We start from the raw sequence: 27,250 nt of genomic DNA on the forward strand, positions 1-27,250 counted from the left end.
TCCCAGTTCTGCACCTCCCTGATGGGTATTGGGGCACTTTACAAGTCTTTCCGCAGTCAGTCTTTTCTTCAGATCCGGATGCTATATGCTCGTGGCTACGTCTTACTCCTGCTTAAGTACATTTCACTTTCCAACCTATAGCTCATGGAAATCCCAATTAGAAATACATTTGCCTTAGACAGCTCTTATTAGGTATGCAGGACTTTCCTCTTTCTCTGTCATCACATTGAAAATATCTGGTCATGGTTGGGAGGAGGAGAGGGCAGTTTTGGGGTGAAAGCACATATTTTGTGCCGCTTGATGTATAATTAATTGTCTGGTTTTGTCTTAACTCTAAACCGCTAGTAACTCAGATAATGAGCTGACGTGCAATTAAAAGTTCAAGAATTTATAAAACATGGCTGTTGAAATTGCTGTGACTTTCGTGTTACAGTAAACGGGTATAATTTTCTTCCTTCCTTTGGTAAAAAGTGTCAGAGGGTAATGTATGTACCAGTGCTGATTTAGTCACCTCATACATGGAGCATGTAGAATTTACATTCTTTGAGCAGTTCTAATTTATCACATTATTTTATTACTTCAGAGGTAGAGAAAAGATAGTTCCTTTATCTCCTCAGGTGAATGTTGAATTAAGGTAGGTTAAGGTAGGGCCCGTGAGATGCCGTGGAATTCATACATACCTTTTCTGGTTGTCACTGGGGAAGTTCGTATGTTCTGTAAAATGAGAAAAAGTAAACAAAAAGAAGACATTCATGTCTTTGTACACCATCACCAGTCTTAGCTCATGAAATTACGTCTCTAGAGTCTAGAATTTCGTGGTCCGGCCAGAGGGCAATGAAAATATGGCTGTTCTGAAGGGAGATGTACAGTGAATCTAAAATGCCCACGAGACTGAGAATTAATTAGTATGGAAAAACAAAGGTGAAATTCTCATTCATACATTTCTTACATTGATTACCTGTGGAAGTGAGAATATTTTGCAATCTATTGGGTGAAATGACAGAGTACTCAAATTAATCTTACCTGCTTCTTTTAACTTTTTTTTTTTTTCTAATGGCGGTGATGGCTAGAAAATTTAAAATCCCATGTGTGACTTGCATCAGTTCTGTTGGAAGCAGTGGTCCAAAGATGCGCTTATTTCCCCAGGAGGCCTCACAGGGAGCTGGGAACCCCTGGGCAGGGAGCGCCTGGCGTTTTCCACCTGGAGTTGTGGGCTGCTCGAGGTAGTTCTTGCTGCTGTTCCCCCAATGAGAACTCACTGCTTCCTTCATGACTTCGCCCAACTGTTCCAGGCCTCCGCTGCCTGCCAGCCATGCTTCTTAGGAGAATTCTGTTTGTCTGCCAGTCCGTGATTGATGACAGCGAGAGGGCACTCATCCTTGTAGGTCATCTCTTTCTTAGAACAAAAGGAGTTCAAGGAGTTCTTGAGATTAGGAGGGTCTGCAGAGTTTTAGTGACACTCTTCAAGGGCTTAATAGCAATTGGTGGGTTGCCCACCATCGCTCTGAAGTGTGTGTTACCACCCAGGCAGTTTTTGTCCTTGCTGGTTTTCTGTGATCCATTTGCATTTTAAACCTTTCTGGGGGACTTCTGCGCTTTTCTGATAAGTGAGGGGTTTACACCAATTTGGCTCTGCCCTTTCAAATGATGCTAGACCTCGTCGCCCAGGCAGGATTTCACCAGGGAGAGCCGTCACCATAGCCTGTAAATTGAGGCATTGGAGATGAATGGTTTCTCTGGATTTCCAGTGTCTGTTGACAGACCTCTGTGGCATTTGTTGGGAGAACAAAGGAGTTTAGCTTGTAGAACATAAGAGGCTTTCCAGTTTGCCTGGTGTTAGCAGGAGCGAGCGGCCCAGAGACATTCTGTGGAAGTCTGTAAGGAAGATTTATTGCCATTTGAAAAGCTGAGTTAGGGGCTTAAATGTGGATTTACGCAGGTATGTCTAGCAATGTTGGTTTCACACACCTGTGGGGGCACTTTGCATGTGTCTTGGAGTAGGATATGATGGTATTTTATTGGAATCTCTCCGGTGATACTCAAGAGTCCATAAATAATGCTAAGAAAGGACATTTTCTAACAAAGGATACCTTTTTAGGTGATGTTTAGCAACCTAGCTTTGTGAGAGGTACAGTTTTGTGGGAACTTCGAAAATAATTTTTAAATGACATGTTTTAAAATGACTTTAAGTAAGTTCAAGACAAATACGTAGAGGGCAGTGAGCATTAATTATTAGAGTAAATAATAACTGCAGGGGTGTATGCCAGCATTGTGTAGTAAATTACTCAGGAATGATGCATTCTATTGACAGAATATATATGTTGGTAACTAATTTACTGACTTCGCTCCCTCCTTCTCTTCCTTCCTGGTCATGCTTGGAGCTTAATGCCTTCCCCTGTAAGGCAACAGTTCAGATTCATGGTTTTAAAGTCAGTTCCCTTTGTTTAAACTGGTGTTTGCTTTATACAGGGTTCCACGAAGGGCTCCAAGTGTTTCCTAGGAGTCAGACCAGGGCTGAGAGGCACTGACTGAATCGGTCAATGTCACCAATGGGGGTGGAGTTGGAGCCCTAGTTCTCCACCCCAGCTGGGCCCAGAATTATGGTGGGGCCACTGCAGATCTGGCCCTGCTACCCCAGGTGCGCACATCCCAGGTGGTCCCTGGGCTCTGCCACGGGTAAAGAGCTGGAGCGCTTTCGGTTCTGCTGTGAAGTCGGATGACAGCCTCCCTTCCAGTCCTTTCTATTCTGGATAGTTTCCTGGACCTGTGCTCGGCCTGGCATCTGAGTTATGGCTTCTCTCTGCCTGTACTTCCTTTCCTTCCATGAGCCTGTGCAGGAGAGGAGGGCCCCAGTGTTTAGAGAGAAGCAGGTAGGCCAGGAGAATGGCTTAGGAGCAGAAGCCTCGCTCCCTGGGGGCGCTCTTGCCAGGCCCTGCTTCATCCTCCATCCCACCCCGTCCTGGAGGAGGAATCCTTCTGTGGGAGGCGTTCATCATTGTGGATTTTTACTGCAGGCATGCCGTTCCATCCAGGCAGGAGTCTGGCTTTTTACTGGGGTGGAGCTTTAATTGTGGCTGGAGTGGTTTAGGAAGCATGCAGTGGGGTTGGGGGAGGACTGGACTCCACTCCTAGGAAACTTCCTTTGGTCTCTTGCTGGGAAAGCTGCTCCTTTGCTGGGTTGAATCTCTTGTTCTCACCGCTGACCCTTAGGTAGTGAGAGGCCTCCTGGGAACCAGAAAGGGGAGCAAAGGGCCTTCATTTGGACCAAGGCCACTTTGGTCTAGACAGGGCTTGGCATCCAGGAGCAGGCGAGAAGCTGACAAGGAGCCAGGAGGCCTGGGGAGGAACTTTCTTTCAGCTTCGGGACTCAGCTTCGTGTTACCTGCCCCCATGGGGCCCGGCCAGATTTGTTTGGCAGGGCCCCCGACGTCAGCCCACCAGGCTCAGCTTGTTCTCCTCATGCACCCCAGCGGGGTCTTAACTGCAGGCCCAGCCCCTGCTTCTGCCCACCCATTGAGTCTACTCAAGGAGGTCTTGAGAAGTTCCAAGTTTTGAGTGACCGAGGGTCTTTTGAACTCGGATGGAATTAAAAGTTGATACTTCAAAATGACTTGGCTGCTACTGTTTTGTTTCTTGTTTTTGTGAAAACCTAGTGAGAAAAAAAGCCTATTGCATTGTAAAGCCATGTAATTTGACCCACGTTTTATTGGTAAGTGGGGAGACAATTTTAGTCCTTAGTGGTTTCTAGCACTTGGTGGGTTAGAGGCTGAGCCTTTTTTTTTTTTTTTTCCCTGGGACTGGACAAAGGTGAATGCCTTCATTGTTCAGTTGTTTGGAGCTGTTAATAGTTTATGGATGGTGATTAAGTTGAGCTGGTAAGCCAATTTACAGTGTATCTTAGCCTCCACTGGTCCCTGGCTAATTTGCAGAAAATTGGACCTTTCAACTCGAGGTTTCCAGCTGCCCCCTGGGGTCTGTCGTGTTCGTCCTTCAGAACCTGACCTTGTGAGGCCTGTTTGCTCCGTCAGCACCCCAGTGCAGGTATTCTGTGTGTATGCCCACAGTAGCCCTTGGGGACTCGAGTTTAGATGATCTATTTAAACTGCGTTCCGGTTGGACTGCAGGCTTCTGGTTTGTCTGTTACTACTCTTTGGACTGTGTCTGGCAAAGCATCTTTGTTGCTCAATCCTTCAGTGGCTACTCTGGCTCCCCGTGGGGAATTTCTGCTTATCTATTCACCTTTGTCTCAGAGTTAGCACATTTAATCCTCACAGTGAGCTGGAGGTAGGTAGTGTTTATGTCTCCTCCTCCGTAGATGAAGAAACCGAGGTCCACGCTGGTTAATTTGTCCCAGGCCACATGGCTCAGAGGCAGGAAAGCCAGGATTCCCATTCAGGCACTTTGACCCTGGATGGAGCCATCGTTAAAAAAACCACTAGACTCCAGTCTGACCCTGAGAAAAACCCCAGACAATCCCCGACGGAGGGACATTCTATAGGACACCCAACTGTGCTCCTCAAAACTGCCCAGGCCTTCAAACAAGGAAAGTTGTGACAGATTCTCACAGACCCCAGAAGACCCCAGGAGGCACGGCAGTGAGCTACGGTGTCCTGGATGGGAACCTGGGGCAGAACAAGGAGATACGGGGAAAACTGCTGACATCCAAATGAAGTGTGGAGTTCGTAGTAATGGACCCCTGTTCCTTGGATGTGACATCTGTGCCTTAGCGACGTACGATGTTAACATGGGGGAAGCTACGTGGGGGACGCACGGGGACGCTGTATTATCTTTGCAACTTCTCTGTGAAATCTGAAACGATTATTAAAAATGTACTTAAAACAACAATGGCAACAGCACCACAGACCTCCCCCACTACACTCCTGGGCCTCTCTGGCTTGTCACACTCCAGGTGCCCGAGTGTCGTCACTGCTCCCTGCCTGGTACTCACCCTCCGCCGTGAGGCCTGTGTCCTTGGAGCAGTCTGACTGCAGCCTGAGTTAGCGATAGACACATAACCAGGCACTGCTGTCGGACACACTGCCTTTTTAAAAGAAGTGCCCTCTGTTCCGAGGTCTCTGTGGAAACCAACAGGAGGTGAGAAACGAAAATTCATTTTGGTGCAGGAGAGATTATTTTTAAGTAAAAATCTTGGTAGAGCTACCAAGTTGGATAAACACAGGCACTTGTGTCATTTACCATGTTTCTGTCCTCCGCAGCCCCCCATCACCATCCCAATGGGTGTCGTTTGTAGGTTATTTTTTAAATACTTTGTAACTGGAAAGCAACCAAAGGTGGAGTTGAGGTGGTTTGGAGAATGGGTTGGCTCAGGTGGTTCACCGAGGCCTGTGTGTTGGTAGTTTCTCTAGCAAGGCTTGCACAGGAAGGTTGAATTAAAGCAGTATGATGGCTGAAAGCCATCCTGGGTGTGACCCCGGGAGGTGATGGCAGCAAGACCCCAAATATAGATCCTGCCACATTATGTCGAAGCCCTGTGGCTTTGAAGCACCTGGTAAGTCATATCGCGTGCCCTCCTAGTGCTTGTACAACAGGCAAGCTAGATGACTCCTCGGTTTGCACAGAGGGGTCTCAGGTAGTAATTGTCCTGAACTACAGGATTTGCACCCACACCTTCTTGGGGAGCGTCCCGTGCGGTTTCTGTGACCTCATCCTGAAGTCTTCACTGACCCGGCCTCTCTGTGAGCAGCACGGTTCTTGCAGATGCCACCCTGAGTTTACTGGGCATGGAGCAGATTGCGGAGGTAGGATTTGGGATTGAGAGTGAAGTGATGAATACGTAGCCCTCACCTAGTACGTCTGGCCCTGTTCTAGGTGCTGGAGTTTCAATGGCAAGTCAGACTAACCACGTCTGCCTCCTCTAGTACAAGTGATGTAAATCCTAGTGTAACATCCCCTAGCGTCAAAGCGCTGAAATAACTGTTGTGTTGGCGTTCTAAGGAAAGTGCACAAACACGACGTAGTTGTGGCCGTTTGCACTCCTGAGGAGTGACTTGCTTTCTGGATTTCTTCTGAAAATCATGATGTTTGTGGGACAAAAATAATAGCTGCTATTCCTATGCTTGTATATCATAGAAGCTCAGCAGAAACAAGTGTCAACTGAAAAGGGACTTTCTTGGCATAGTTAATATGGGAGGTCAGGGATGAAGAGGGCCTTTGGGGTGACTGGATCCAGGGTGAGTGAAGTTGGATATATGTCTGCTCGTTTTTCTGTGCCGTCGTTTGTCTCTCCCTGTGATAGAATTCACATGTAAAATTCACTTAAAGTATACAACTCAGTGTTTTTTCCGTATATTCCCTAAATACTAGTATTCGTATATCAGTATACTGATAATACTGATGTCTACGACTGGTTGCGTAGCCATCACCACCACCTAATTCTAGGGCATTGTCATCACCCCATCCCTTTTTCCTGTCACTCCCCAGTTACTGCCTACACCCAGCCCTAGGCAACCAGCAGTCTGCTTTCTGTCTATGGATTTAGCTTCTCAATATTTCCTATCAATGAAATCATACAATATGTGGTCCTTTGGGACTGACTTCTTCCACTGAGCATAATGTCTTCAATGCTCATCCGTGTTGTAACATGGACCAGTTCTCCATGCTTTTTATCACCGAGTAATAGTCCATTGTATGAACGTGCCACATTTAAAAAAATCTGTTCTTCAGTTGATGGACGCGAGCGTTATTTTCGCTTTGAGGCTGTTGTCAGTAATGCTGCTCTGAGCATTTGTGTGCAGGTTTTGGTGTGTGGACACATGTTCTCATTTCTCTTGGGCATACACCTAGGAGTGGAATTCCTGGGTCAGATGGTAACTCTATGTTTAACTTTCTGGGGAGCCGCCAGACTTTTCCACAGCAGCTGCACCATTTTCCATTCTCACCAGCAGGATATGAGAGGTCTAATTTCACCACATTCTCACCAACACGTTGTCTGTCTTTCTGATTGGACTGGATTATCTTTTAAGCACCTTTTAATTCGGGAAGTGTGATTTTTATGAAAAACATTAACTGTTTTTGAAATTTAATAGAGCTCTGCAAAGGAAATAATTAGTATGTCTGCGACAGCTATGAGATGTTGCCGTCTTGTTTCCCACTGTGTTCGTGGGGTCATCCATTTTAATGAAGTCAGTGACAAACTCCTGAGTAAATTTGTGTATTTTTGTCTATAAACAGATGGTAGCCAGAACACAGCCAGGATTTCATTAAGATCCTCTTATCAGTTTTTGTTTATTTGTGAAGTTTTTTTTGGGGGAAATATTCTTGTCAAGAATAGGAAAGGACAGTAAACTCTAGGAAATGAGAAGTAAAGGCTGTCTGGTCTTACAGTCCACGCGGAGTACAAGCATCTTGCGCTGTTTTTTATTGCCCCTTCTGTTCTCTATCTCATACTGTTTCCACTAAAAGGAAGACTGGAATGCGGAGCTAAAACCAGCTCTTTTGTTCTGCATCTCTTAGAGAGGGTTTCCCACTAGTTTTTGAGAATTCTTAGACTCGGAACAGTTTTAGTCCTTTTAGAAAACCTGCATGTCTTTTCCTCCTTTACCTACTTCTCTTTTTTGTACTACTGCCCCTTATGTTGCACGATTGTTCCCTTTGAAAGAAAAAGACATGATGTGGGAGGTTTTAGAATAGGCATAGTTTACCCCTAATATATTGTAAGCTCTTAAGAGCAGGAGCAATTTCCTGTACTGTTGAATCCTTTACAGTGCCTGGTACATAACAGGGGGCTCAAAAGATATTTGTGGGAAGGATGCGATTGTGGAAGGGTGGCTCAATGGATGGATGGATTTATGGGTAAAGTGACTTATGCGCGATTGAATGAGTTCTAAGGGTGGTAGCTGATTTTTTAGGTCCATTTTTCTGTTTCCCTTTAAACACATGTGTTGGCTCTGTGATGCTTGGTTAACGAATAGACGGAATAATTTGATTATTATTTCTTGTATTGTCACATTCCTACCGTGTTTGGGATTGTCTCAGTAACTTGATATCTCATTTCTTTCAATATTAAATTGTTTCCCGGATTGTTTCTAGTCACTATAGTGTAACTGAAAAGCTATTTCAAGGAAAGTAGGGACAATTGGAATATAAAATCAGGACTGAATCAGTTAGCAAGTTGGATCCCTGTCACCACGGGAGTAAACTCTTTACAGCATCACAAGTTCATAATTCAGGCATCTTGCCATTTAGCAGAGTTTGTGTTGGTTTTGATTTGGATTGGGAGTGGGAGATGCCAGTGAGGCTTTGCAAGGTACAGAGGTTAGTTTATTATCGGTGATACCTTTTTCCATTTTTTCCTCTTTTCCCTCCCTTTCCACTTCCTGCTCTTCATGTAGTGTTCGTGGTGTGCTCTATGTGGAAGTGCCCTTCCTAGTAGTTGGTGGTGGTGACAGGGTTTGCCCTTATGCACAGGACAATGGGAAAGAATGTGGGTGCCATGTGATCCTTCTCACTGGGTGTGCTGGAGTCTGGAACTGCCCGAAGACAGGGGATGGATTGTCTGTGAACTTGACAGTAATGAATGCAGACATGTCTCAGTTGACAATCATGTTGTGTTTATGAGTTAGTTGTTTGGGACACTGCACGTCTTCCTGTGGCAGTAGTGCTACTAATGATCCCGGGGTCCATAGACAAGCCCAGGAAATGCCCCTGATGCTGGTGACGTAGCTAAAAGGCACAGGTATGTTGTGGCTGCAAATTAGCTGAATACATTTCTTATTTAAAAAGCAATACTGTTAAAGACTTGTCTAGGGCCAGCCTGGGGAGTTACCCAACACTTCTGCCATAATCTTTTGTGAGTTGGGGCAAGGATGACTGACTTCTCAAGCAGCAGAATGTCAGCACCGCATTTTCCTCTGGAACAGAATGGTGGCATTATCTCTGGTGGGCACAGCACTTGTTCTGGGGATTGCCTGTATAGAAAACTGGCACCATCGCTGTTCCACAACCAGCCGTAAGATGGCACCCACTTGGGACCCTCACACCACGTATGTCCAACATTACGGGCTGTATGCTCACAGTTTCTCTCTTGAGCCTCCCGTTATTACTTTTTCTTCCTCAACAGTTGGTGCCGGCCTCGGCACCCAGTTAAGTTGTGCGTCCTTTGAGACCTAAGCCTGAAACCGCCCATACTCCATTCAGAGCCCAACAGCTGTGGGCGGACTTGAAACATTCCTCTTTGGAATCTGATACAGTTGTTCAGAAATGATTGCCAGGCCCAAGTCTAAAACCCTGCCATCTGGAGGTAAGGAATGAGTCAGGAGATCACTCAGCATAGTGGGTCCACACTCTTTGCCTGCTGTGCTGCAAGGGAATAAAGGGACCACCCACTGCTGTTGGGATGCTTGGAGCCAGTGGCTGCCCTCCCTTCTTCACTTTATTTCCAGACGCCCCTACCCAGGGGTGGCCGTCTCTGCAGGGACAATCTTAGCTTCCACCTTGCCCTTTCATTTCTCAATCTCCTGGGTCTGTCCCCAGTCTTGTCCACACTGCTTGTGTCATGCTGCATTTCTTATACTCGTGTTGTCCATGTAGTTTTCTCTTCATTGTTCTCTGCACCGTTTCCAAGCTTTCTGACAAGTTTTGTATGTTTGCAAGCACCTGGGATTGAAATGGCTCCTGAGGTGAAATAGCACAGAGGACAGGTTCTGCCGGTGCCTTCCCAGTCATCTGCATAAAAACATTAAAAGTCAGTTCTGATTAACATTAAAGTGCATTTAAATATTACAGAGCCAGTAGACAGAAAGGAGGAAAAGGAGAGTCCTTCCATTAAAACCGTCTGCCTTCGAGACCGTTTTCCTTATGTTTGTCAACTTTTTTGAATCATATTGCAGAGGTCACTCCTTCCCTTCTGACTCAGTTTAATGTCACCGGAAATTAGATGTGCCCCAAGTATACTGTTTCCGGGCTGATCCCACTTGGGAGGTTGTGGAAATTCCTAGAATTTACAACGGAGTCTGCTTTCAATTAATTAGGTCTCAGACAATGCATGGTTTTGAAAACTCCTTTAGAACTTTGTATTACTCTAGATTAGTGCTTGTCAACTGGGACAGTACCCTCACCCACCCCCGAAAAAAATAATTATCTTGACCAAAACGTCAATAGTGCCGAGTATGAGAAAACCAGCATTAGAACTTTGAATGCTATAAAAGCCATGTGTCCTTTGAAGTAGATTTCAGTAACAAGGATTAGGAAAAAATAACATCTGTTAAGTTGAAAAGGTATTCCTACTTCAACAGAAAAAAAAAAGATAATAAAGCTGGAGAGATTTTACTTATATGTGGAATTAAAAAAAATAAAAAAGACCAATTTATAGAGAATGGATTTGTGGTTGCCAGACATAGGAGGTGGGGAGTGGAAAAAATTGATAAAGGACGTCAAAGAGTACAAACTTCCAGTTATAAAATAAGTCACAGGGATGTGATAGAGCATACCATTATGGTTAACAATACTTTATTCCATACTTGAAAGTTGCTAAGAGAGTAGATCTTAAAAGTTCTGTCACAAGAAAAATTATAGCTATGTGAGGTGACAGATGTTAACTAAACTTACTGTGGTGACCATTTTGCAATATATACAAACATTGCATCGTTATGTTAGACACCTGAGACTAATGTTATATGTCAATTATACGTCCAAAACAAGTAGAAAAAGTGCTGTTGAAGTCTTTGGTACTATAATTTATTATCCCCATCCCGTTTCTGGAATTCAGTATCATTCAGAAGGAAGAATGATACCCTTCCCCCACTCTCCAACATTCCACAGGAGACATCTTCTGAGCCAGGTTGCTTCTTAAGTCACTGCAGGCAAAAAGAGGACAACTTTCTTTGGGCTATTGAATTCACTGTGGATTTAAATAGCCATTTTGATTTATCTTACCCATCACAAAATAAATCGATCTCTTTGTCTTTAAAAAAACTAAACGGGCGGCGGGTTGGCTCAGTTGGTTGGAACACGAGCTCTTGGTGGCAGGGTTGCTGGCTTGATTCCCGCATGGGATGGTGGGCTGCACCCTGCGCGGCTGGATTGGGGACGGCGAGCTGCCACTGGGCTGCTGGTGGGGCGGCTGGATGGCATGGTTGGTTGGAGCGCTGGCTCTTGGCAGCAAGGTTGCCCGTTCTGTTCCCGTGTGGGGCAGTGGACTGCGCCCCCTGCCACTAGGATTGAGGATGGAGACTGGATTCGATGCTGGGCTGCACCCTTCATCACTGGATTGAAGGACAACAACTTGACTTGGACCTCATGGGCCCTGGGGGGTCGCACTGTTCCTCAATATTCCCCAATAAGAAAAAAATTTAAAAAATGAAAGAAATGCTCCAAAAAAAAAAAAAGGATCACATTTCACATTTCAGGAACAAATTATGACTTTATCATGTAGGTCGTACTGTGGTACTTAACATAAGCCAAGTGACCAGTTATGGGACACAAGTAGGTGTGGTGCCCGGTTCTCGGCTGAGAGGGAGTTCTGTGTTTTGCTGAAGAATGTTCTCTCTTCCATGAATCTGTAATTAGAACATGCCACACAGCATGGTATTTAAAGCCCATCCTCATTATCTCTTTTTAGGGTTGTTTCCCTACTTTATTTTTAAACTTAATTTTTTCAGTCAGGGTTCAGGGAAATCATTTTTAAAACCAGGGAAATAGTTTTGCAAAGTGCAACAGGAGGATGAAATCTATAATGGTGATTTTATCTTTTCTACTTTAAGGTAGGTAATAGTGAACTTCTTTGTATAAAGAGCCAGAAGGTAAATATTTTAGGCTTTGCATAGCTACTTCCCATAGCCGTGGGCAGAAGGAAGGGGCCAGGTAAAATTCCTTCCCCAGGGAGGCACTGCAAGTCACAGGCAGTCGGCCGGGGTTTTATGATTAATAATTGTGTACCATGACACAGTGACGCAATCTACCACACCTCGTCTTTTGATCGTGGATAGGTCTCATGTATGGTGTTTTAGCCCCCTGGCCAGTGTTAGTGGAGAGCAGGGACTTCATGAATTCAATACACCACTTGGAGTTTCAACATAGTCGTTACCTTTCATCGTCATGGGCTTTTTTTTCCTTTTCCTTTTTTTTTTGTATGTTTCTTGACACTTCCAGAAAAATGACTGTGTTTTTCCCATTATGGAATGATTAAGAATGTTCACGTACAGTTGAGATGTGTATAGGCTGGGAAATTAATTTTTTTTAAATGATTTGGAATTACTGAGGTATAATTATATATAATACAATATACCCGTTCTAGGTGCTCAGTTGAATGAATTTTAGTACATTTATACCATTGTGCAGCCATAAGCACACCTTGTATAAGAACAGTTCCATCATCCCCCAGAGTTCCTTTTTTCACATTCACTGTGTCCCTCTCATTCTTAACACCAGGCAACTGTTCATCTATTTTTCCGTGTCTATGGATTTGCCTCTTCCAAAAAATTCATATCAATGGAATCCTATAATACGTGCTCGTGTGTGTAGCCTCTTGCCTTGGCATAATGTTGTTGGGATTCATTCTTGTTGGGGATTCTATCAATGACCTGTTAACAATACTGTGGGACCCCTGAAACTCATGTTATATGTCAATTATACGTCCAAAAAAAGTGGGAAACATGCTATTGAAATCTTTGGTCTACACCTGAAACTAATAAAAAAAAGTTTTACAAAAATCTTTGCTCTATAATTTATTATCTCCATCCAGTTTCAGGAATTCAGTGTCATTCAGAAGGAAGACCCCACCCCCACCCCTGCACCCACTCTTCCCCACTCCCCAACATTCCACGGGAGACATCTTACTGAAGTGTTAGTTCCAGTGTATGGATTTATCACATTGTGTCTCTGTACCATTTGATGGACACTTGAGTGATTCCTAGTGCTTGGCTAGGATGAGTGATTCTGCTATGAATATTTGTGTGCAAGGTTTTAAAATATTTTTCTTTTGAGGAGGTAGATATCTATCTAGCAGTTGAATTGTTGGGTCATATGGCAAGATTATGTTTTGCTTTTTAAGAAACTGCCAAACTGGTTTCCCATCATTGTTTTATGTCCCCACCACTTTCTCCACATCGTCACCAACAGTTGGTATAGCCAGTCTATTTTGTTATAGCTGGGAAATCATCGGTCGGCAGTGGGACATGGAACCCCTGTGACCCTCACTTTTAAAGAAGGGGTGGTATTACGTGCCTCTCTATCTGACAGGATTTCTCTGAAGATCAAAGGAGATGGAGCTTTATGTGCAAGTGCTTTTTATTCTAGAACTGTTACTGGTAATTATGCGTACAATCGTGGGTTGTTGTTTTTTTAGGAGTTAAATTGAACACGTATCCGTCTCAGAGACTGAGATGAAAATTTGCCCAAGTTTTAGTAAAACGCGTATGTAATGGTCAAACGTGTTCTACCTGCTTATAAAGACATATTTTACCCAAATGGTGAGCTTTCTCCGTTATTGCCTGCATCGTACATTAAATTATCAGCCCTATTTAACAATGATGAATATAATGGATTGCATGTGGTGGGCAAATTTTTCTTTCCCAGTCAAACTTGGATGGTCTGGTAAATGTCTGCTTGTGACTTCATTTTCAAACGCCTGTGGGTGGCCTCTTTTCTGGACCGAGGTGTCTGTTCTATTCCAGTGGAATGGAAGTAGGAAATTTGGGGGCTCAGAGAAACAACCAAGAAGCAATCTATATAACATATCCATTTCAGTGATTTTAGTTTACAATTCTGAGTCTATAAAAATCGCCAGGTTAAACTTTTTCAAAGAACTGAGGGAGTTTTGAATGCATTTCCCTTCCTGCCCCTGGAAGCCAGGGCTGTGGGCTGTAGACTTGCCATCTGGGCTGGAATTCGCAAACCTTGCTTATCAGCAGCTCTTCACACCTGTTGAGAAAGACCTTTGGACTATGGAAGTTGAACTGTGTGTTTGATCAGGTAAGAGTATGTCAACAAAGAACTTTACATATAGTACTTTCAAATGAAAAGGTAGACAAAAACCATCACAAAACTCAGGTAAAAAAGAAGCTGTCTGCTGTGAAGCCTCTGGGCGTCTGGAGATTTATATTAATCCTGGTGACCATATATATTAATTCAATAATGTCCATAATAAAATCTTAGTTTAGACAGTTTAGTGGGAAGCATGTCCATGAAATCCTTTTTGATAAAAACGATGCAGGTGATAGTCAGAGCAAACAATGCTTTGAAGTCAGGATTCTGATGGAGTCCACGGTGAGTTATTAGCTTATGGTTTTACTTCATGAGTAAAAGTTCTCACCTTATGTGCTGAAAATTTCCGAGAGAGAGAGAGAGAGATTGAAAGCTTTCAAATGCTGCAGTTTCTGACCTATGAATGAAAAAAGTAATGGGGAGGCCTAGAATTCTTTTTTTCTGGAGCATTACTGATAATGCGGGTTGGTATGGAATATTTGAGAGAGCCGTCTTATAGGAGGCCTGACGTAAATGTTCGTTTTGGAAGGCTGTTTGCTAATAAAGAATCACAACTGACAGCCAGTCAGTTCTCACTGTTTCTGGGTGTTACCAGCATCTCAGCCCCAAGCGGGAATCAGAGGGACGTGACCCATTCCTGTGGAGATGGGAACTCACCCCGTTGGATTATGTGTGTTCTTTAAATAAGCCGACTTCAGGATTTATAGAGAAACACATGCTATTCATTTCTGATGCTCTTTTCCATCTTGATCAAAGGATTTTACCCTTTCTTTGAAGGGATGATGGAAAGAAAGGTGGGGTTAACAACTTAAAGTTCCCATAATAAGGAGAAATGGGGTGCCTGTGGGAAGAGCCTGGCCCAGGGGTATCATAGGAGATGTTAAGAGAGTTGCAGAACTTGCAAGGGTAATTGTGTGAGCCAGTCACAGGGAACAGAAGCTGGTGCCGTTTCAACCTTAGGCCTCAGCCACCATGGTCTTCTTGGAAATGTTTGGAGAATCGCATACACATGTGGCTCCCGCCTCTGGGTCCCCTTCCTTCCAGAGACGCCGGGTCTAGTTAGCTGGCCCCAAATGCTTTTCTCCAAGTCGAGGTTGACTTACTGGGGATCCTGAGTAACAGTGGTGACAGCTAATGTTTTGGGTCTCTGCGGGTGTATTTTAAACAGGATCATCATTGGCACTGAGGGGAATGACTTGAAAATCAGATTTTTATACCATCTTAAATTTTCCCTCCTAAAAAGTGAGAAAGGGCTAATGGTTGTGTGTGACAAGTGGCCACTGAAAGGGACCTCTCTGTTGTTATATCTGATTGTCAACTGACCTATTAATGCATTTGACTTATTTGTGCATTACTTTTAAGGAGACAAATAGAGTTGGTGTGATGTGTAGAAAAAGCACGCGACTAGGAGGCCTGGCTCAGTCACTAACTGTGTGACATTAGTCAAGAATTTATGCTCTGAGCTTCCGTTTCCTCCTGGAGATATAATTCCTATCTTACCCAGGGTTAGTGTGAGACACAGTATCATTGACCTCTTAGCACGTGACTGTGACACTTCAGGGGCATTCTATTACTGGAAGCTACTATTTTTACAATTGATAAACAGAGTTTAAAGTATAGGTTGGTGCAAAAGTAATTGCAGTTTAAATGGTTAAAAATAATTGCAAAAACCGCAGTCACTTTGGCAACAACCTAATAGTATGAGGTGATGAGTTTAAGTCTGCATTACTTACCCCTGCCAATTCTCTGTTACAAGAGCAGTAGTAGCCCCTTAAACTAGAAGTTGAACATAACCGATGTATTGTCAATATTTCACCTATCATTTCAAATTGAAACAGAAATGAAACAGACCAATGAAATGAGGTTGAAAGTTCTAGAAAAAGAAGTTCAATCTAAGTGCTGTTTTAAGTGATAGTTTTGGTATAATACTTCCCACTGTGTCATTTTTGTTGGAGTTGATAAAATTGTCTAATAGAGTAGAAATAACTTAATGAAGTACGAATGCATGGGTATACATCAGATGTCATAAAATTGTACATTAAAGGTAATTCTTTATAATTTGAACCACCAGTGCATACCCAGTAATTTTTCCAAACTTTTGTATCACTCATCCTTGGAAACAAATGGCTTTCATGTTGGGCAAAGGAAGAGGAAATTCAGCTTTGAAAAGCTGAATATTGTGGTTATCATTTCATTTGTCCAGTGGGGAAATAAAAAATGGAAATGAGATCAATGCCCCCAAAATATGCCCAGGTGAAAACAATGCAATCTGGAAGTTGCTATCTTTTAGGCTACAGTCCCAGACTTCGAAGTGCATTTTAGGTGCCTGGTGGAAGATCCTACCACGATTTATTTATAACCAGTGGATTGGTTTCTGATATTTACTAAAATGTTAGCCGCTCTCTTGGAGATTCCAGTTGACACATGGATTTGATACAAGTAGGAAGACTGTGGAGTGTTCTAATGCCCTCCAGTGGGCAAGTGCAAAGGGCCTGGACCTAGGAATATGGGAGCCCACAGGTCCCAAAGAGTTCTCAACTTGGGGTGAAGCAGTGAGTGTAGTGACCTGGTCAGACTTGTGGTTTCTGGAGCCCAACGGCGTGGGGTCAAGTTCTCGCTCAGTCTCGTGATGCGGGGCAAGTTACTTTACCTGTAGGCCTCTACTTCACCATCTGTAAAATGGGAATAATAATAGTGCCTGCCTCAGTGGGTGTTTGTGAGTGAAACGAGATAATCCACAGAAGTCAGTTGCTTTTTAGTAACACAGGCTGCTGTCTTCTTAGTCCCTTCTTTGCTCTCTGTCTAGTGGGACGCTCCCTCGGTCACATTTTTATACAGTAAAGGCTATGGATGATGCTTTCTGAAGAGTCATTCTTTGCACGTTTGCAAAGAACAGTCTTATTTTCAAAAAAAACATTCTTTTTTGGTTTTTAAAGGAATATAGTAGTCATAGTGATTTTGAGGGTGGTGGTTTGCCACAAAATGCAATCCAAACTCATTGTTAAATCCTGTTTATTTTGTTTACAGGGAACACGGGTCTGGCTGAGAGAAAATGGCCAGCATTTTCCAAGTACTGTAAATTCCTGTGCAGAGGGCGTTGTCGTCTTCCGGACAGACTATGGTCAGGTGAGCACAATTCCCTTCGGCTTTGTGACATCTGTGTTCCGGTTCCTTAGGCAGTCTTACACAAAGCCGTGTGTGCTCGCTCCTTCTACCCCCCAAACCGTCAACATTTTTTCTAAGTGGCAAAACAAACTCCCAGAAGGCATGTGCAGCGAACACCTTGAGTGTGTGAGAGACGCAATACAATTCTCCCAAAGGGAGCACAGAAGGCATTCCAGCCAGTATGGGACAGAAGAACACTCCACTTGTCTGGTTCCCTTCTTGGTGATTTTGTCCAGGAATCAGAAGTATAGAATGCAAGAATCTGAGAAAATGGTTCAGATATGTCGATAGTTGCCAATTGGTTTCATTACCACTTTCCCCGAAAATTCTTCAACTTTCGTTAACTGTTGGAAACACCTGCCTGCCAGTGAGAATGTAGTATGTCAGCGTCTCGATTTCCTGTGAGAACAAGATCCACGAAACCCCCTCACCTGAGTTTCCTTATCCACTTTGTTAACTTGCTGAAGAAGTTCCTTCTACATGTGGGAATTCTGCTGCTCCTGGTTCCCCATTCTTTAGTGTAAAACAGATGAACAGCCATGTCACTGAAAAACAAATACGTAAATCCAGAAACGGGTTCATTGATTGTACAGTTGACCCTGCAGTTGAACTGCGTGGGTCCTCTTATACGTGGATTTTTCCAACAAATATTGTAAATGTATTTTCCTTATGATTTTCTTAATAATGTTTTCTTTTTTCTATCTCACTTTGTTGTGAGAATATAGTACGTAATACTTACAACATATAACATATGTGTTACTTGACTGTTTATGTTATCAGTAAAGCTTCCAGTCAACAGTAAGCTATTAGTAGTTAAATTTTGGGGGAGTTTAAAGTTATTTCAGATTTTCAACTGTGTGTGTGTGTGTGGGGGGGGTGTTAGTGCCCTGACCCTTCGTTGTTCAGTGGTCAACTATATTTGCACAATTTGTGAAAGGAGCCTGGTTTCTCCATTTTAGTAAGGAAACAATTTTAATGTTACCACAAGTCCCTCTTTCAGAGGCACATATCAAAGTTTAAGGCACCGAGAAATAAAAGGGTATTTAAAACTCATAGTTTTTGAATCCCATTTGCAAGTTGTGTTGAAAACAAAAGCTGAAAGGTCAGTGTTGTGTAGTTTGAGACAGACAGGACACTTGCTTATCAAAACCTCTTAGCTGGGATGGTCCCCTTGGGGTGGCACCTTTGCCATTTCTTGGCTTAATACGCATTGATGTCACTGGGCTATTTATCAACTCCTTAGTTTCTTTTTCATGTGTCTTAAATTGCTTCAGTATTTATCTGGTGGTGAAGATACAGATGTGTTTTGTAGACATAGATTTGAGGGGGGGAGGGAGGCCGTGGCAAAGAGACCACATGTGTAACAGCCATCAGCAGTGTGGTCACTACACTGATGCCTAGTCTGGCTTCTCCTCAGGTTCTCAGGTAGTGCTGAATGGTCTATAAATGATGGACTGACTAAATGGTTTGGCTGAACTTTAGGATTAGGCACTGCTTAAATGTTTATGTTCCCATGTAGACTTGGTCAGCATTTTTCTGTCTTGCCTTGATTCTACTAGTCTTCTTTTCTCACTTTCCCCATCAGTCCCTTTCAGGCCCTGCACATACATCACAAGATGATATAAAAAAGGAAAACAATACCTAAACAGTGTACCTGACTTGACATAACTCTGTTGCTAAAAGTATTGTAAAATAGATTTCTAATGGAATTCTTTTCTTTTTTTGTTGACTTATCTTTTAATCAGTAAGATACTTTTTTAAAAAGTGTGGCGAAAAGCACGTAACATTAAATTTACCATCTTAACCATTTTTAAATGTGCAGTTCATTAGTGTTAAGTGTATTCACATTGTTGTGCAAGAGAGCTCTAGAACTTCTTCATCTTGTGATCCTGAAATTCTATATCCACCAGACACTAAGTCCTCATCTCTCCTCCTACTAGCCCTTGTAACCCCTTTTCTACTTTCTGTCTCTGTGATTTTGACAACTCTGGATACTTCATATGAGTGGAATTATATAGTGTGTGCCATTTTTTGTGACTGGCTTCTTTCACTTAACATACCCTGTTTCCCCGAAAATAAGACCTAGCCAGACGGACAATCAGCCCTAATGCATCTTTTGGAGCAAAAATTAATATAAGACCTGGTCTTATTTTACTGTAAGACTGGGTATAATATAATATAATATAATATAATATAATATAATATAATATATAATTAATATATAAGACCGGGTCTTATATTAAGTTTTGCTCCAAAAGACGCATTAGAGTTGATTGTCCTGCTAGGTCTTATTTTCGGGGAAACACGGTAGTGTCCTTGGTTTTCTATTCCAATCTAACTGCACTGTACTTGGCAGAGGCTTCTAACATGGCAACTCCAGCAGCCTTAGTGCTACTACTTGTGCCATGAGGACAGCAGCCTGTGTCATGTGAAGCCATTGCCGGCCTCAGTGGTTGGGCAGCTCTCCGTTAGTCGGCGGGGGAGGAGGGGAGTGGAATGGTCAGTTCAGTAGTTCTGTTCACTCTTGTGGATTGTGGGTCTCAAAAGAACTAAGCCAGAGTAACCTGTACTTGAATGTGAAAACAGCTCTCAACTTTGACTTTTCATCTACATTCAGTCATCAAATACTTGGTCTTATGTTGTCTGCTCTGTCATTCCCAAGTGTAACAAGTATAATTAGCTTAGTGATTCGTGCTGGAATTGCAGGGTTTAAAATAGGAGAAAAGTGAGGTAAGATCGAAAGAATTGGACTCACGCAAAAACTGGCAGTGGCCAAAAGACTCTAGTTTCTTTCTCTCCTGACCTACTTCTTCCACTCATGTCACAAGTTCACTGTGGAGCATAGGGGCGTAGCACCAAGGATTAGGAGAAGTTCATTAACTGGTACTGGTGCACAGAACAGGAACTCCTGCTTTTTAACTGGGCCAGGATCGACTCTTGACGGAATCAGGGTCAAAGATGGAGAACCTGGCCTTGACCTAGTCAAGCCTATCTATGGCAACTTTTCAAGGCACTGTTTCATTTCAACCCAATTTGGTACATTATTAAAGAGTGTTAAGAAATTGATGTTTCTGGGGGGAAGGGGGAATGGGGAGATACTGTTTAATGGATACAGAGTTTCAGTTTGGGAAGATGAAAAAGTTCTGAAGATGGAGGGCGGTGACAGTAGCACAACAGTGTGAATGTATTTAATGCCACTGAACTGTGTGCTTAAAGATGGTTAAAATGGTAAATTGTATGTATATTTTACTCCACAAAAAAAGATGTTAGTGTTTGAGGTCAGATGATCACTGGTAAAACCTGTCAAATGGGTATTTTTCTGTATCTTTAAAAACAATTTCGGTGAAACTTTTATATAGCCCAAATATGACTTCCCAAGGAACATAAAGAGCTTGAAAAATTATTATGTTGGTGCAAAAGTAATTATGGTTTTTGCAGTTATTTATAACCTTTTAAACTGCAGTTACTTTTGCACCAACCTAATATTTAGTTACCCTTTGGTTTAGAGCAGTGCCCTCAGACTTGACTGTACTTGGACCAACCACCTGGGGGTCTTATTCAGATGCCAATTCTGATTGGCAGGTCTGGGGTGGGGCCTCAGGGCCTCATTTCTCACTAGTTCCCTGGTGATGTTGAGACTGCTGGTTCTTGGACCCCATTCGAGTAGGGAGGATTTAGAAGGCATTCCTGAAAGCCCCCTTAGGGTCATGGTTACCTCCAGTGAAGACAGGGAAGTACTCTCAAACCTCGTACCTGTATTACTGTTTGGAGGAAGCGGAGATAAAGGTGAGGAGGAGGGCTTTAGGTAAAGCTGGAAAATATTTCTTTGGCTTTTCGAAACTTCTTTTTTGGTGCCCTCCCTTCAAATAACCATTTCACCTTGAACATGGCCAGCGGTGGTGCTGACTGCAGTGGAATAATCCTCAAGTGGATTAAACAGCAGTTGCTAGTTTAGTGTTAGAAACCAAGCTGAGCCCTGAGTAACGAAAATCCTAAAACGGAGCCTCAGGGACCCTGGGAGGTGACAGTATGGTTTTTTTGGGGGGACAGCACGAAAGGGCATATTTTCTTATTTCATTCAGTCTCTGAGAATTTTGCACGTTCACTCAGCTGTTCATTTTTTTCTGCCAAGGAGATAGTTTTAAAGTTCATTTAAAATTGCATTCCATGTGAAAATTGAAATTAATGTCGGTTGGTTCTAGGAATACTGAGGACCAACATATTCCCCTCTGACTCATAATTTATGTTACACTCATCGGGAAGTATTTGCAGATGGAAAAAGACATGTGCAAGTGACAGGCTAGCATGCTTTACTGAGAAATATGCATAGTTGTGGCCTCTGGAGGACGCAGCACATGGGCAGGTCAGCACCCGTCCTGAAATTTTGAAATTACTTATCGTCTTAGATAACAAGTTTTGAACAGAGTTTCAGAAGAGCCAGTTTTAAAAGGTACCATGTTCTTCAGGGTGCAGATATGGCTAAAAGATCAACTCTTGTCCAATGCTATCTTTCAGCTTACGCTTTCTGTCTTTTCTAGAACATTTACAAGGCACATGGGCCATCACTGGAGCATTTTTTAGGTGCATTGTAGAATTGAGTGATAAGTTCTAAAGTTGATTTCTCACTTTGAGGGTGAACTATCATCTTCTGAAAAAGCACCTAACTTGATTGCTCTGAAATAGCTTAGAGAGATATCAATTTACCTAATTGTATTTTAAAGGGTGGTTATTTAACTTACCCCAGTAAACTTAATCAAGACGATTGCTGCATGCAGTGATTTTGTTGGGTTTTCTGTGTGCATTGTCTCTACACGGGGTCTTCTGAACTATTTTATGATGGGGGATTTAATTACCCCAGTCTACAAATAGATGCCCTCCTCTTTTTATTTGCAGCAGTATAATTAGACTTTGTTTTAAAAGTTATTTTTCTCATTTTATTAATCCACAAAAAGACTATTAGATTCCCTGGTACTTTGAAGTCACCCCCAAGAAAGACTAGCTCAGGCCACACGGGAAACACAATCCTAATTATTTAGAATCACATCTTCCATTTAAAGCGCCTCTAACCTTTTTTGGTTTGACCTTCTGCTTTTGACTTGTTGGAATTAATATACGACAGGCCTAATTTTGTGAAACTTGATAATGGTTTAGTGTAGTGATTTTCATCGCATTTTTTTTGTCACTTTCTGCCGTGGCCAGCTGCTTTTCTTTTGCTTTTTTCCCCTCTCAGGTTTGCCCGCATTGGTTTCTTTTTGTGTGCCTTGGGTACACAAAATGTCATGAATGTCATGTGGCCGCAGGTAGCCTTCTGACTTCTCCACACCCTCCCTCTCCATACACCATATGTGTCCACTCCTGTGTCCCAGAGAAACCCCCATGCCCCAAACTGTTGACTGCTGGAAAATTTACAGTGGGACAGTGCAGCACGTCTCTCTCCTGTTTCGAAGCTCTGAAGAACACCATGACCCACCAATTGTCAGGAATTGAACAATAGAACTCAGAGATTTCAACTTTGAGGGGAACAAATCGGATCTGACTGCCGAAGGGAAGTGGGCGATCCTGGGTATTTTGGCCGAGTGAAAATGTCATCGGAAAGGAAGCTGCCTGCACACGGTGGTCTGAAAGCCCAGGAATTCCCATGATTCTCAGCAGCCACGGGAGCTGCATTCCAAGCTTCACATGCAAAGCCAGCTGTTGGCCAAGGCAGCTGCCCGGGGAGAGGTCTCACCCGCCACCTCCAACAGGAGACGAAGGGGGTGAGTGAGCAGCAGTTGGCGCTGCTCCAAGTTGGGTTGCCAGCAGGAGGGGCCAGCTGGGGTCCGCAGAGCAGCTCACAAGCCAGGAAAGGGTCCCTGGGCTGTGACTGGTGGGGGAAGGGGTAGACACCTAAATTGAGGACGATGGAGGAAAAGGAGTTTGGAGGATAATATTAATGTTGCAGAAGTAGTGTCATTAGGGTACTTTGACTCTCAGAGCCAAACTGTGGGACAGCAGGACAGATTCTTTCTAGTCAGCTCTCCTGGATGTTTTTTAAAAGTATATTTAATCTCTATTCTGAACCTTTTATATCTCTTTTTGTGTGTGCAGAAAAACATTTTCATATTAATGCATGTTAATGCATGTATTTGGGGAAATCTTTCCCATTTTTTCTGAAAAGGAAAGAAACATAAGAATATTTGTGTTTTGGTCCCCGGTAGCCTCTCAGATATCCCATATACTGCAATTGCTGCTTCCAACCAAATTAACCTGTGTGGTGTGGTTGAACTATATGAAATTGCCCTCTGTATAGGAGGAGTTGAATATCAGCAGTTTCATGTGATTCCACCTGAGAGCACGTTAACAGCCCTCTATTCTAATTTTGCATTTTTGCTTTGCCATATGTTTATGATTTAAAGATAGAATTTTACAGTAAAATTTCAAAAAACAATTGGTTTGGGGGCCAGCCTGGTGGCTGAGGTGGTTGGAGCTCAGTGCTCCCAATGCCAAAGGCTGCTGATTCGATTCCCACATGAGCCAGTGCCAGCTGGCTCAATTGGTTGGAGCGCAGGCTCTCAACCACAAGGTTGCAGGTTCGACTCCTCGGCTCCCGCAAGGGATGGTGGGCAGTGCCCTCTGCAACTAGGATTGCACACAGCTCCTGGAGCTGAGCTGCCGCTGAGCTTCCGGATGGCTCAGTTGATTGGAGTGCGTCCTCTCAACCACAAGGTTGCCGGTTCCACTCCTGCAAAGGATGGTGGGCTGTGCCACTGTAACTAACAACAGCAACTGGACCTGGAGCTGAGCTGCGCCCTCCACAACTAAGACTGAAAGGACAACAACTTGAAGCTGAACAGCACCTTCTACAACTAAGATTGAAAGGACAACAACTTGACTTGGAAAAGTCCTGGAAGTGCACACTGTTCCCCAATAAAGTCCTGTTCCTCTTCACCAATAAAAAAAAAAAATCTTTAAAAAACAAAAACAAAAAAACAGACAAACGAAAAACAATTTGTTTGTTTGTTTTTTACAGTTCAGGTGAGAGGCAAAGCATATCCCTAAAACAATATACGGCACTGGCTTTTGACGTACCACTGCCATCTTTCATTCTGTTGTTGTGTGTTTGTTAACAGCTGTGACATATGTATTTCTTTTGGGGGTTTCAGTTTTTCTGCGGGGTTCTGAAAGATATGCTATGTCCAAATTGAATTGAAAGAAAAATGAGTGAATATACAGTTTATTTTCTGAACTAGAGCTTGGAGCGTGTGTGTGTGTGTGTGTGTGTGTGTGTGTGTGTGTGTGTTTATTGTGGTAAATATAAATTACACAGAATTGACCATTTGAACCATTTTTAAGTGTATAATTCGGTGGCATTAATTATATTTGTAATGTGTGCAACCATCACCATTATCCATTTTCAAAACTTTTTCATCGCCCCAAAGAGAAACTCTATAATCATTAAGTACTAACTCCCGATACAATTTATTTTTAAACTGCTTTCCTCTTGGATGCCTTCTCTGTGCTGCTTTTAGAAATAAAAGCCCATCAGAAATTCCGGTTTGTATCCTTTCTTAAGGAATAGACAACACCAGGAAAGAATCGCTTTGGAGCTAGCTCCCTCCAGATTCCTAGAAAGGAGAATTAGTTCGTGACTTGGGTCTGCTGACCAGTGCTGAGCACTGGGCACCGGCCGTGTGATGTTTGTGTGGGGGTAGAAAGTACTGTTTCTGCACAGCCATCCAAAAATTAAGGTGAAATAGAGGCATGCTGGTGACAAGTGGCAGTTTTTAAAACTCAGATGCACTTGGCTCCTTTTGTTGAAACTTTAGCGTGGGTCCATCTGTTACTCTTGGAATTTACTTCAATCAAAACAATGCAGCTCTATTAACGGGACAGCATTGAGCTGGGAAACTTTTAAATTCTCTTCTCTTTTCCCACACTTTTCTATTTCATCCTGGAAATGGCCATCTCTGAAATGGATCTGAAACACCAGCCCATGGAGTTTCTTAGAATCAGAAGTCTGTACTCCAGAGACTGGACACCACTGGGGATTCCAGTCTTGCTTTGAAGACCAAGTAAAATGCATTTTGTCCAGCTTAATTGGTTTGGAGTGGGGGAAAAATATATTTTTATGCTCTGAAAACCACATGATGACTCTCTAGACCTCTTCCAAGAATTTGGCTTGGCACCTTATGGCTCAAAAATGGAAAGTCACGTGTTTCCATTAATTTTCACTCTGGGATGATAGGGGGAAAAAAGTTTGTTTATTAATGTACTTAGCTCCAGAAAAAAGCATGTATGTATTTGCAAATCATAGCTCTGGGTGGAATACTCACTTACTGTAACCTGGAAAGAGATTGTCGCTCAAGCAGTCTGGGCACTTGTCTTTCCCCCTTTTGGGAGCCTGGTTCCTGCAGAGATGTATGTGGCTCTCTCCCCACCTTCATTCAGGAAAGAATGCCCCGGTGAAGACCTTTCCAGAGAGGCTTTCTCGACTCTCTGTTTAAAAGAGCCACCAGCTTGACATTGTGTCGCGTGTGTTTATTTAATTTTTTTCTATCACTCCTCACCAAGCTCTCTGAGAATGGGGCTTGTCATTGCTGTATCCGTAGCACCTACGGTAGGAGCAGAGCCTGGCAGGTGGAGGCATTCCTTCAACACTGAAGGGCTGAATGCCACTTCATTTGTAATCAATATGAAGCCAGACTAGTCATTAGAATGCTGTGTGCTCTGTTGAGACTGTTATATAATGTTTTAATAGAGAATGACAAGTCTTACAGGACCACAGAGGACAGTAGAAAAAGCCACATGTCATAGAGTCGTAGTGGGAGTTTCACTGTATTATTTCAATCCTATCCATATATAAACCACCCATGGACCATAGGATAGAGTGAATGAAGGGCAATGAAGATAATCAGAGTCTTTTTCAAAGGAATTATTTCACTTGCTAAACTCCAAAAATACTATATGAATTGCATTTTCATATGAAGGAGTGGGTGGATATTGAATTTGGTTCAGAATATTTTCCCAAAGTTTGACATTTTGAAACCTGAATTGTTAGTCCATATACTTCAACACGTACACTGAAACAGGAAGCAATTTTGCAGTGACAAACGCTATAAGATATGTTGGTGTTCTAAGGAAAGGGGGCTATATCAAGTGTTATAGACCTTAGCTTGCAAGGGTGCAACCATTTCTGTTCTGTTACCTGCCGTATTCCAAGCTCCTCTAAAAAATCCATTGGCAAGACCTCAGGAGACCCCTGTCCCTGATTTCTGGGGTCTGTCTCCCTGTTTTTTTAAGTGAATCCAGCTTAGGTGGATTAGGAATCAGTTTAGTTGTGACCCTTTCTTTCCGAATGTAGCTTTTGCCTTCCAGCCCCAGCCCCCTTGGACTGAACAGCCCAGGCAGGTCACCTCCCTGCATGGCCCTTGCACTGGATGGGTTTACTGGCCCCTGCAAGGCTATAGCTGAACACACACGCTGAACACACCACACATCACACACACACACACGCACACACGCACACATGCAAGAGAGAGCAAATGGTCTGTCCTGGGTCATGATCTTTGACTTCCTGTCCTCCTTTGGGCCAACCTGTTTACTTTCTCCTTCTTCCCAACCCTTAGGCTCGGTCTGTTTATTTGAACTCAAGTCTGACTCTGGCCTGCCTGTGCCTTCTATCTTTGGTTGACTTCTGGGTTCCAGGCTCCGCATCTGGGTAGCTCAGCTGACTTATGCCTGAATATACCATGTTTCCCTGAAAATGAGACCTAGCCAGACAATCAACTCTAATGCATCTTTTGGAGCAAAAATTAATATAAGACCCAGCCTTATTTTACTATAACATAAGACTGGGTCTTATATAATATGATACTGTATTATAATATGCTATAATACCAGGTCTTATATTAATTTTTGCTCTAAAAGATGCATTAGAACTGATTGTCCGGCTAGGTCTTATTTTCAGGGCAACACGGTAATCAGACCCTTCCTGAAACCAGTGAGAATCCTGGTCCTACAATGCTAGTGTACAGGCACGAAGAAAAGGACTGACATTTGGGGTCATCAGACCCTATTGTTGCGTTCAGTTTTGTGGTTAGTTTAGCAAATTAAATTGCTCATATTTGAAGGTAAGCAGGATATTATCTTGCAGCCTTGGTACCCT

The 27,250-nt window shown here is 43.0% G+C and overlaps 1 protein-coding gene across 1 annotated transcript in view; it reads left to right on the plus strand.

The window, feature by feature from the left end:
* Positions 1-27,250, plus strand: part of LOC308499781 (unconventional myosin-X-like) — a gene marked incomplete at both ends in the record, with an annotated part of 116,133 nt that overhangs the window by 27,543 nt on the left and 61,340 nt on the right. The window contains 1 exon segment of the mRNA XM_081053614.1: positions 16,969-17,067. Coding sequence (XP_080909740.1) covers positions 16,969-17,067 — 99 coding nt within the window.

This window comes from Rhinolophus hipposideros (genome assembly GCF_964194185.1).
Source record: "Rhinolophus hipposideros genome assembly, chromosome: 7".
Taxonomy (NCBI): Eukaryota; Metazoa; Chordata; class Mammalia; order Chiroptera; family Rhinolophidae; genus Rhinolophus; species Rhinolophus hipposideros.